Consider the following 12,432-nt stretch of genomic DNA (forward strand, 5'->3'; position numbering starts at 1 on the left):
TCAGGGGAGAACAGAGCAAGCCTTAGATGTCAGGACAACGGGGGTCATTTCTGCAGGACAGTGGGGTGGGAGGGTGACCAGGGACAACTGGCCTGAGGAAAAGGTGATCTGTTGGGTCCCGAGCACTCCCTAGGACAAGCTGGATCTGAGGACAGCAGTGGCTGTGGGTTGCTTCTCTCTCTTCAAGGGAAGGGAGTTGGCTGGGGCTGGAAAGACTAATCACCCCGTGAAGAATTGCTCCTCTTGGCGGTGGAGTACACACGGGACTCATCTGTTTATTTTCCTTTGGCCCCAAGCAGCTGGGCCTCTTTTTCATCCTAATTGCTTTGCTTCAACTTGCTGTCACTTCTCAGGAACAGCAGGAAATTAACTGTGCTGGTGGGAGACACAGCTGTCTGAAGACAGGCAACCTCCAAGTATGCTGGACACAGGACATGGGACTCGGGTAGAGGAGGTCTCATCACAGAGGGTCCTCTGCAGCCCTCAGGCTTCGGCCCCAACTGGAGCAGGAGCATAAGAAGGAGCCTCTCTCTGGCATCTCTACAACTAAGAAGGCAAAGGGCCACTTGGGGGGGGGTCACAGGGTCTTGGACCAGGGTGTGAGCATGTTCCCCCCCCAACTTCTGCAGGGGAGGAATGAACACAGCAGTTCAGTGGACCCACCCTGAGCTAAATCCTATGCTCTCGAATCTACTTCCCATCATCCCATGCTAATCGCTGCCTGCCAGGACACCCAGGAGGGAGGCTCCACACAGGGAATGGGCAAACCTGCCCCTCAATCCCACACCTCCACCCTTATTTTTCCAGGGAAGCCACCCCTCTTGTGATTCATTCTTTCAGCACTCTGTATGATTCAGCAAATAGGGACAAAAAGAGTCGGTGGTATTTGGGCATTTGGGCCCTTCAAGGCTCATATGTTCTCTCTGTGTCTAACACTCTTTGTCTCTCTCTCTATCCCTCTGTCTGTCTCTCTCTCTCTCTCTCTCTCTCTCACACACACACACACACACACACACACACACACACACACACACACATGCACGCAATTCTGCCAATTCTTCAGGGTGGCCTGAAGCCATTGACTCAAATGCTTCTCTTTCCAGGTAACATATTTTCATTCTAACTGGGGCCTTCCAATGATGTGCCTGGCAGAGGGAATTCCAGGTGCTCAGGGGAGTAGCACTGGATGGGGGCAGAAGTAGGGACTGGGGACCTTTCAGGCCCCCCTACTCTGCAGAAGGACAGTTCTCTTTGCCTGCCTGCCAGCCTGCTAGTTTTGGAGTCAAATATTGGCTCTGCCAGTGACTGCTATTTGACCTTAACCTTTCTGAAATGGAGATGTCTCAACTCACAGAGATGAGAAGTCCTATTCCAGATGGTTGTTAGGAGGCTGAGTGAGAACTTACCGTCAGCATATACACACCTGCTTCCATATTCTTCCCTCTCCTCCTCGTCACCCCTTCCTCTCCTTCCTTTAGAGGAAAGCAAGGAGCAGTGAATGGAGCATGGTTCTGTGGGCCTCCTTAGCACTCAGGTAGGCAAAGGGTGACAGAACCCATAAGCACAGACTTTGGTGTTGGAGACCTGGGTTCCTATTCCAGCTCTATCACTTGCCAGTTTGGGTCTCTGGCAAACTTGGTTTGTCTTCTTTTCTTTCTCCTCTCCCCTCCCCTCCTTTCTCTCTCTCTCTTTCTTCTATTTTTTTGAGGCGTGGTCTCACTGTATTACCCAGGTTGGTCTCAAACTCTCAGACTCAAGGGATCCTCCCACCTGGAGCTCCCAAGTGCTGGGACTACAGGGACGCACCACCATGGCCCAGCTCTAAACTTGTTTTCTGTACAAAAGGGAGATGGAGATGAAGATTATACTTAGCTGACACAGAGTCGTCATGCAGAAGATGTGACGCACATGCCCTGTGAGGCCTGTGAGGCAGGGCGTAGCCTCAGTGCAAAGTCTTAACTGCCTGGCTAGAGAACTTGGGCTTTGCTCTGCAGAAAATGGAGAACCACAGGTGGTTTTTGAGGCAGTGAGTGGCCAGAGATGCTCGGTACCTCCAGAGGCTACCATTTGAGTGATATCATTGGACTCTGGCTCCCATTGGGAGCCCCAGCACAAGATGGGAGGCAGTGGAGTTCAAGGTCAGGGAACTCACTTCCTGGCTCTCTTCCTGCAGGATTGGTTTGAGCTGACCTTTTTGCCTCCACTGACCATTTTTTCTCCACTGTCACAGCTCCTGTCAGGTGGCCCTTTCCGTGAAGTCCTCTCAACTCCAGACCTAAGAGTGGAGAAAACCACACAGCCATGGCCCTGGAGTGGCCCTTTACCCTTAGTAAATTGTCTCACCTCATGTTTCCTCTAATCCAATTTAAGTGTGCCATCTCTCCTGGTGAGTACCTGCTGGATGTGTGCCCTGTTCCCTCTGGCCCTCTGCTAGGGCATCTGTCACTGGGTGGCTAGCCTTGGGCACAGTGAGAGACACTGGCAAATGTCCATTTCAGTATTTGGCCTGATAACACAGTGATGGGAACCAGAGGAATGTCTTGGGGCAGGGGCGGTGCCTCAGTGGCCGGAAGCTGCCTCCCAAACCACTTGAATTTGAGGGGAAAACATTGACCTTTAGGAGCTTTCTGAGGAGTCGCTGGGAATGGAAATGAAACCAGATGTATAAACCCAGGCACACAGCTCTGCCACCCCCTCCCAGGTGAGGGACCAGGCAGATCAAGAGTTACCAATTTAACCAAAGGGTCCTGCAGGGCTCACTGGAGACCTTTGCTATAGGCCCAACCCTGCCACCCACTTTCTGGGTGACATTGGGCTGGTTGTATCACCACTCTGAATACCATTTATAGTCATTGAAGGTGATGGCCCCATGTGTTGTACACATTTGCTGTGGGGTCAGGTGAGGGAACATGTGCAGGCCCATTGTGAAGGCTGCTCCAGCTGCTGGCTCAGACTTTCTGGATTCTATTCCAGTTCTAGTACTTTCTGACTGTGGGATCTTGGATAGTTGTTTAACCTCTCTGAGCCTGTCAGTGGACTGTCAGTGGCATGCCTAAACTCAAAGGGCAGTAAGAAAGCACACAGAAAGAACCAGAACAAATATTGTGGCCCACAGTATCAGTCTGTTACTGGAAATGGTGATGCTCCAGGAAGGAGGTCTCCAAAAAGGAGGAGGCCTCTCCTGGCCCTTGAGTACTGAGTTCATGATGTTGTTGCAAAAAAAAAAAGAATTTTAGGGCACATTGAGATAGAGAACAAGAAAACTTACTAGTAAAGCAAAGCAAAGGAAAAATAGAAACATAGTACAGAACCTGGCCAGACATGGGTGTTACCATTGCATCTGATACCAAGTGTACTGAGTGAAAAAGTGGAATGGGGTTGACTTGACTTTACCTTAGTACAAGTGCCCTCCCTCGTTCTGACACCGGGTATAATTAATCGTTTTTGCTGTTATACTGTCTTATCAATTTGGCCCCAAAATTTCAGGGTTGGCCCACTCATTAAATTTGGGTCACTATGACATAGATGTCTGAGCATCCCTTTAAACAAAGAACGGGGCCTGCTGGACATTCCTTCAAGACAGGTGTCCACCCTTGCGATGAGTATTTTCCATTGTAGACACTTCTTGTGCCCACAGGGTCTCTTTCCCTGGTGTTTTCCCCAGGATACATGTCTTTCTTTAAGATATCCTTGCTCAGTTCCCACAGCACACTAATTATTTGGGCAAGCGGGCAAGGTCAGAGGGAGAGAACTAACTTCTTTTCCCATTCCCACCCCCCCCCTTTTATTAAATGCTGCATCTTATTGAGGGAATGTAAGACTTCAAGCAAAGAAAATAGCACCTATATACTTTTACTCAAGTCAATAATGAACACAATGCTGCCTCCGAATCCCTGGCTGTTGTTTCCCATGCCTCATGGCCCCCTCTACACTGAGGTGAGGGCAGTGGGTGATCTGGGCAGTAACAGTCCATCCTGCAGCAGATGGAGAAGCAGTTAATGACCACGTGGCACGGGAGTGAGCCCCAAAGAGGGTCTTTCAGCCTGGAAGCATCACTCACCATTCCTCATTAGGGAACTGTCTCTGTCATCTTAGGGCCAAGGGACAGTGTGCCCTGTGATGGGGTGGAAGGGAGGAGTATGCTATGCTGGTGGAGGGACAGCCATGTGTATCCTGTCACCCTGGGCCATGCAGATGGCCTTCCCTGTCATGATCTGACTGAAGATCCAGAGCTGAACAGGGGACCTCTGTCTGTCACTGAGGGAAACCCAAAATGTTTCTCTTAGTTTTACCCTCCCACCTTGAGCCCGCCAAACAGCTGTGGACACCCCCTAGGCCATCAACTTGGCCCCCACATGGCAGGGGTTGGGGTGACAGAGCAGAGTTCCTCACCACAGAGACAGGAGTGGTGGCTTCTGTTGCCAACAGCACCCACCCTCTCTTCCAAGCTCAGCTGACTGCACCCCAGAACATGACTACTGCTTCTGACCTGCTTAGGGACCACCACCCAGGTTTGTCTCTGCTCGGTCCTGCCGCCATGCAGTAGGTGCTGGTGCTCCCCAAAAGAGCCCCAAGTGAGCATGGACCTCTAGGGGGCCATGGACAGATTAGCACCATGACCTTCTGGCAGCCACCATTATCTCTCCTTCATCTGGTCCCAGTCACCTGATCCCTCAAGGCCAAGACCACCCTCCGCCAAGACCATTAGGGAATGTGGGTGGCTGCCTTTGTTCCCTACCATCACCTCACTGGCAGTATCATCCTAGGTCCCCAGAGCACCCCTTCACACTTGCTGGTGGCTCTTTCACCTGGGAATTGGTGAAACCTCTCTGGAAGCCAGTTCCCTTTCAGCCTAGGCCACTCATCGAAGGGGTGACTTTGCTGGGTCCTCCTTCACCCTTTTCCTTATTTTTTCTCCATCCAGCAAACACTTCTGATCTTCCCCTCTAACTACAAGCTCAGGGAAGAGAGAAGAGCCAGGGCCCAAGGGCCTCACAGTAGGATCCTCAGGGGTGGAGACAGCGCCTTGCTGAGAACCAGTTCTCCCAGTGAAGACAGCCTCAGTCAAGCCTCCTGTCTCCCAGCTTCACAGTCTGAGACATGTCTCTAGGTCTGGGGACATACTCTGTTGCCATTTGGCTGCTGCCAGTGACAACCAGCAGGGTGCTCAGTTGTCAGCAAGGGGAAGCACCTTTGGCCTGAATGGTGGCCTTCAGGTCACTCAGGGCTCCCTGATCAGGCCAGAGTACCTGGCTGGGGAAGGCCAGGGCAGAGCACACAGGCTCCCTGAAGAAGCTGTTTTGGCTCCTCTGAGGCTATAGCCAGAACAAGGGTGCTCAAGGTTCCAATGGTACAGGACAGAGTCACCTGACCCTGCACAGTGACAAGTGCCCACTCCTGGTTAGGAGAGGACAGGGCACCTTGACAACACACTAAGGTGGCCCACAGCAGGGAGGAGGGACATTCTTCCAAGCACACTGGGTGTCACTTAAGAATAAGGGACAGTGCCTGCTGACGTTCTTGGAATCCTCTGGCTGCTGGGGTTACGTGGAATCTGAAACTATGCCATGCCCCTGGGCTGGCCTATTCTTGGCCCCCGGCTTGCCAGCCCCTGGCTCCCATCTTTCTGCCCTCATCTGGCATCCAGTTAATGTCTGTGCTCAACCTGGAAACATATTCTTAACGACAAAAAATAAATAAAATCATAGGTTAAAAATCTTGAGCAGTAAAACAGCAGATGACGTTGTATGGGCAACTGCCCAGAGGACACAGAATGCACGTCTCCTGAGCGGGTGGCCTTATAAGGACAGGTTCGGGAGGAGAATGGGCAGGAGGGAGGGCCACCATCAGGAGCCTGGGAGGCTGGGGTGGTGCCCCACTGCTGGGCTGGGTATGGAGCCAGCAGGGCCGCCTGGCCAGGACCCTGTCCACAGGAGCAAAATGCCATCTCCAGGGCCCTTGTGGGCGGAAGGCTGCCTGCCCTGCTCAAGTGTTAAACACCTGCCTACCAAGTTCAAGGCACTGAGTTCAAACCTCAGTATTGAAAAAAAATAAAAAAGAGGGGGAGGGCTGGTCAAGTGAGGAGCTGGGAAGTTGCCCGTTCCCTCTGCCACCTTTCACTTTGCCACTGTTCTGAGGTAGGCCTCTCTTAAAAGGCGGAGTTTCCCTGTAGAGCTCAACCAAGGATGTCTCTAGGTGCCTAGTAAGACAGGACAGGGCAGCTAGAGGTCAGACTTGACCAGGAAGTGTGGAAGCAAGGGGTTGAGAGGACAGGAAGGTCCTAGAAGAGTCTGGTGCTCCTGATTTCTCCACTTCATCCCCAAAGGCCAACTGAGACTTGGGGGTGTGTCTCTTCCACCAGGATTGGAATGGAAGGGTAGGGCTGAGAGGCGGCTCTGGCAGCCTCTTTGTCCTCCTCCATGTTCTCAGTGCCAGCTGAGGGAGGCTGACTCATGTTGAAGCAAGAGCAGCAAAGATCCTGCCAAGTGAGGGAGGAGCCATGACAGTAAGGCCCTGCCTGGGCCTTGACTGCTGGGAGGGGCTGCTCACCTGCACAGCAGCCAGTAGAAGTAGGAACTCAGACTCATTCCATTGTAAACTAGGAATATTTCTGTATAATACAAATACATCCAGGCATGGTGGCATATGCCTGTAATCCCAGCTACTCAGGAGGCAGAGATTAGGAGAATCACAGTTCGAAGTCAGCCCGGGCAAGTAGTTCATGAGACCCTGCCTCGAAAAAACCCATCACCAAAAAAAGAGCTGACAGAGTGGCTCGAGGTGTAGGCCCTGAGTTCAAGCCCCAGTACTGCCAAAACAAAGCAAAACAGCAAAAAAACAAATGACATGCTAATTCAAAAATAAAATAAAATAAGGAAAAACATACAAGTCACACCAAAACTCCATTGATTGCTATAACTCCCACAATTAGTAATGTATTATTTAGAATTAAACATTGCCCCCCAGAGGTAGGCTGAACAATGACCCCCACAAAGATGTCCATACCCTAGCAGACACTGGTGTCACACCTGTAAGCCTGGCTACCAAGGAGGCAGAGATCAGGAGGATTGGGGTTCGAAGCTAGCCAGGGCAAATAGTTCATGAGACCCTGTCTTGAAAATACCCATCACAAAACAGGGTTGGCAGAGTGACTCAAGTGGTAGAGCACCTGCTTAGCAAAGGTGAGGCCCTGAGTTCAAACCCCAGTACCAACAAAAAAAGAGATGTCCATATCTTAACTTCTAGAATCTGTGAATATGTTACCTTCCATGTAACAGGATGTGATTAAGTTAGGGATTTTTTTCTTTTTTCGGCCTGGACTCTACTATCCTCTTGGCCTCCCCTCCAGGGGTTGCCTCGTCCAGACCCCGCCTTCAGGTAGTTTGAGTGCATATTATGCTGTTTTAAGGAACCACCTTGGGCAGGGGTAGCACCTGCCTAGAAAGCTTGAGGCCCCGAGTTCAAAACTGGTATCGCCAAAAAAAGAAAAACCAAGGAGCCACCTGATCCCCAGTGTTAGCCCTTTTCCCAGAGTCCTCTGCTCCAGCCAGAGGACCTTCAATTCTGCTGACCAGAGAGGCTGAGTCACTGGGAGAGGTTCTCCCAGGTGTTCTGAGGCTAATTAAAAATGCTGGTGTGGGAGGTGAGGCTCAAATGGTAGAGCACCTGCTTTGCAAGTGAGAAGCCCTGAGTTCAAACCCAGACCCACCAAAAAAAAAAAGCAGTGTGTTAGTCATCTTTCCACTGCTGTGAATAAACACTTGAGAAAATCAACTTAAAAGGAGAAAAGGATCTTTTGATTCATATTTTCAGTCCATTGTTGCTTGGCTCCATTGTTCTGGAGCAGAGCAAAGCTGCTGGGAACAGTGGCTCACATCTGTAATACCAGCTACTGGGGAGGGATCCAGAGGATTGAGGTTCGAGGTCTGCCCAGGAAAACGTTTATAAGGTTCATCTCAAGCAATAAAAGCTGGAGATGGTGGCACACACCCTCATGCCAGTTACTCAGGGAGCATAGGTAGGAGGATGAGGGTCCAGGCCAGCCCAGACATAAGTGTGAGACCCTATCTCAAGACTAACCGAAACAAAAGGGGCTGGGGGCATGGCTCAAATGGCAGAATGCCTACCTGCAAATGCAAAGCCATGAGTTCAAGCCCAGAACTGCACAAAAAGAGGAGGGGTTGGGGTCAGGGTCCTAATATTCTCTTCAGGGACACTCTATCCCAGCAGCAGCATCAGTTGCAGACCAAGCTTCAACACATGATCCCTTGGGGGACACTTGAGATCAACCCATAACAGCTTGGGTTTGTTAATCATAACCATGAGGACAAGCAAGATGGTGGTTACAGAATAAGAAAGGTTACGAATATGTATGAATAAGCAGAAAGTACATACCATGCCCAAGCTTCCTATGCACCAGCCCCTCCTCACAAATTAAGTTTCAGTGTCTGTACTTTATGAATGAGAAACTGAATTACAGAGAAATTAAGTGACCTTCAAAAGGTCACACAGCTACTTAGGGATCAGGCCTGATCTCAGTTCAGAGTCTATGCCTCTAACTACCACATTATTCTCTACCTCCTAAAAAATATTTTAAGCTGAAAATTTTCCCATTGCTGTCCCATTTTTAACCAAGCTGTAGTTTTCTACAGATGGAAAGGTTTGGGAAATAGTGGCATGGGTGAGGGCCTGCCAACTTGTCACTTCTAATCCAAAAGACTTAATAAAGTGGTGAACGGAAACCAGGTTAATTTAATCGGGACACAACCACCTCTGGATCTAACACTGACTCTTAGACACTGAACTTACAGCTTTACTGTCTTTTCTGAGAGCAGTTGCATTCTGACCACAGACATGTGACTAACTTAGCCATTGCTGATTTTCTCAAAAGGTTTTGCATTGCTCAAAGAATATTAATCACCAAAGCATATTTTCGATGTCATTTTTAAGCTTGGCAGCCACTGAGGCTTAGGGAAAAGCACCGAGGGGCTGGATGGGCCCAGGAAACCTGGGTTCTGGTCCACACTGTGTCAGTCTGCAGAAGTTCCCAGTATGTACTTGAACAAGGTGTCTGGGGTTGAAGCATTGAGAAATGCTTCACCAAACCAAACTTTGGTTTGGTTTTGGTTGTTCACAGGCCCCAGCTTGGGCTGCCAGGAAGGTGAGGGAAACCAGTATCTTGTCCTCTGAGGATCTCCTCTTGTCTGACTCATAGAACACTCCAACAATTTGTCCTCTCAATCCTTGGAGGCTTCTGAGGGATACAGGCCTGAGGTGACTGGAGTCAACGATGGTCCCAACTTCCCCAATCCCAAAAGAGGAAAGACTAACATAGGACCCCAGATTGCCAGAGCAGATAGGGGCCAAGATGGGCTCGTCCAGAGGGTCAACACACTGACCTTGGGTCCATTGCATCGTAAAGAAACTCTACAGGGAGTTTCTTACTTAAAACAGAGCCCAGCTCAGTGGTGAGCAGCATCTGTAGTCCCAGCTACTTGGGAGTTTGAGGCAGGAAGATTGCTTGAGCTCATAAGTTCAAGGCCAGCCTAGGCAACATAGTGAGACCCTGTCTCAATAAAAAACAAAACAAAAACAAAACCTAGCTTCTTGGAGGCTGAGTCAAAACATAAGGGAGTAGGGCCTGGGGCTCCCCAAGGATTCTTTCTTTGTGTGCTTGAGAAGCAGGCACTCTAACTCTTGAGCCACACTTCCAGTCCATTTTGCTCTGGTTGTTTTTGAGATAAGGTCTCAGGAACTATTTACCTGGGCTGGCCTTAAACTGCAATTTTCCTGTTCTTAAGTCTCCCAAGTAGCTAGGATTACAGGCACGAGCTAGTAGCAAGTGCTTGGCTCCCCAGAGATTCTTATGCAGAGAAGCCACAAGAAAATTTTGACTTATTCAGATCTTTCTACTTTTCCTTGGAAAGCTGAGGACCAAAGAGGCCTTGAGTCAGACATTAACAGAACTCAAAACATCCAGTTAAGACATTCTTTCTACACCAAGGCCAGGTGCCTTCAGGATTCAAAAGAATTGCCCATCATGTATTTATTTTAATTTTCTCAAAATCAAAGTTATCAATCCACACAGTTCAAAGAGTCAGATATGAGTAGTTTTCAAGGCTTGTATGAGAACCATAGTCCCTGCCACTCTCTCCCACCTGCCCTTATTCAGAGCAACACCTGCAACTCTTTCAGCTGGTTGGTTGGTATCTAAGCCCTCCCCTCCCCCTACCTTGGCATTGCTTGTGTTTTAGATGGAACATGTATTGCTTGGTTTGAATGATGCAGTTAGGATAGACTGACAGGCCTGGCCCTAGACTGGTGGCCCAGGCATTGTGGATGTCACTGGGCATAGGCGACCAGCTCCTCCAAGGCTTGTTCCTGACGATTGCCATGGACCAGCAACACCTCCTTGATTCGTTGCTGCTGGAAGCCCATGTCGCTGAACTGCTCCCAGAGGCGCAGAAACTCCCCTGCCTGGGGGGGGGGGAGGAGGATGAGGGTGCTGGAATTTCAGGAGACCTGCCTCAGGGACCCGGTGGGGAGACCTCCCTGCGCCCACTGGATCTCATTCTATCCCAGAAAGCTGTGATTCCCTCAGGCCAGGAAAGCCTGGTCCCGGGCAGTACCTGTGTGTTTCTGTCCTTCTGGGGGGTGTGGGCTCTGCCCTTTCTTCCTCTGCCAAGGAAAGAAGGCCTCAGTCTGGCCACTGACTCTGGCCTGGTCTTACGTGTGCCCCTCCCAGCTCATTTCCTACGCTTCCTCTGTGGGGAGCATGCTGGGACAGGGTGAAGAAGGCTGCGCACTGGCAGCCAGGAGGATGCACAGCCCGAGTCCAGGAATGCTGCCATGTCCTGGAATTGTCAGGTTTCATGCAGTGCAGCCTCTGCCTTCCCTCTTCCTCTGACCTGGGGCTGGCACTGTCCCTCTCCTCCTCAGCACCTCCGTCCCTCCCACTGCCTCTGTGAATAGCTGCTCTGCTGGCTATGGACAGGTCGTATTTGCTGGGCACTCAGAATTTTCTGTAGGATCCGCAGCTGCCTGTATTCTGGGTAGGTGGCACACTCTGGGTTCATGCATCTCGGTACCACCCATGTCTCCTTTCTCACCGAGTAGCCATTCAAGAATATGTGCTGTGTTGATGCATTATGTCAAACAAAGCCCCTGGTCTCTCCACTTCCAGTTGTCCCTACCACTCCCTTCTCCCTCAGTTCCCTGCTTTTAGCCATGTTCCGCCTCCTGGGGCCAGTGGGCAGGCTGTCTCCTATCCAGCCCACGGGCTGCTCTGGGCTGTGTGTCTCCCTCCCTCCCATCCCCTGGGACCCAGGCAGAAGGCCCAGTTGACCTGGCTCTCTGAGAACTGGAACAGCTCCATGGCCTCATCCACCAGGACCTCCTCGTAGCCCTGCTGCAGCAGCCTTTCCCGGGCACTGAGGTAGCCGAAAAACTGGACCAAAACGGGGCAGAGAAAGAAGAATGATAAGAGTGGCAGGGCCAGTAGACTGGGTTTGGAAGCACTTTAAGTCACCCAAGTGTCTGAGCTTAGGGCTGGGCAGACTGGGCAACCCCCCATATATGCTGGGCCCCCAGAGATAGCAGGAGCCAACAGAAGAGGAACAAAAACCTCCTCTGAGAGCCTGGGACAGGTGCTGGGGTCCAAAGCTGAGGGCTGGAATCCAGGAAAAGGTCTGCCAAGGTGGGCTAAGGTAGTCACAGAATCTCTGTGGGGAGCAAGACAGACTTCTAAGAGGCTGTCTCATTGGCCACCCCTAGGCAACTCTACATATGAGCCCCACCACCCCAGCCTGCCCACACTCCCTGCTGAGCACCCTCTTGTGAAAGGAGCCTTCTCACCCATCCACACCCATGTACCCCTTCCCACACCCAGACACACCAATCACCCAGGACTCCTTAAGCCTCTACTAGGCAATAGTCCTGCACGAGGCTGGGGGAGGGAAGGTGAGCAGAGGAGGACCCTACCTATTCTGGTCATTCCCTGCTTAAGTCCCCAGGGTTTCTTCTACCCTCAGGAGAAAGGACTGCCTTCTCAGTGGGCTCAGAGGCCTGCTCCACCCTGTCTACATCCCCAACAGCTTCCCCTTTTTTCCAGGCTGTCTTTCTGGTTCCCCCAGCCAGGGCTGGCCTCATCCCCGCCCAGAAGCCTTTCTGTCACCTCGCTTCCATCATCACTGGGTGCGTTCCCTGGTGCTCCTAGAGCCCCTGTGCTCCGCCAGAGCAGCACACACAACTCCGTAACTGCTTCACTTTGTCTTTCTCATCCACTAACTTTTTGCTCCCCAAGGAAGGGTTGGTCAGTCTTGTTCATCACTGTGTCCCAGCACCAGTGTGGCCAGTGTAAGGAGCTCAATAAATACATGGTGTGTTTATAAAATGCATTAAGAACCACCTTCAGGGAATTCATAGCTTAGTGGG

General features: G+C 51.0%; 1 protein-coding gene across 1 annotated transcript in view; it reads right to left on the bottom strand.

Moving 5' to 3' along the window:
- Positions 1 to 9,728: 9,728 nt before the first annotated feature.
- The window catches only part of Ubap1l (ubiquitin associated protein 1 like), a 30,393-nt gene continuing 27,689 nt past the window's right edge, over positions 9,729 to 12,432 (bottom strand). The window contains exons 5-6 of the mRNA XM_074066222.1: positions 11,345 to 11,446; positions 9,729 to 10,476 (exon numbers count right to left, since the gene is read on the bottom strand). Of these exons, the coding sequence (XP_073922323.1) occupies positions 10,342 to 10,476; positions 11,345 to 11,446 (237 nt within the window). The 3' untranslated portion in view covers positions 9,729 to 10,341. The remainder of the gene's footprint in view (positions 10,477 to 11,344; positions 11,447 to 12,432) is intronic.

The sequence above is a fragment of the Castor canadensis genome, chromosome 2, assembly GCF_047511655.1.
Source record: "Castor canadensis chromosome 2, mCasCan1.hap1v2, whole genome shotgun sequence".
In the NCBI taxonomy this organism is placed as follows: Eukaryota; Metazoa; Chordata; class Mammalia; order Rodentia; family Castoridae; genus Castor; species Castor canadensis.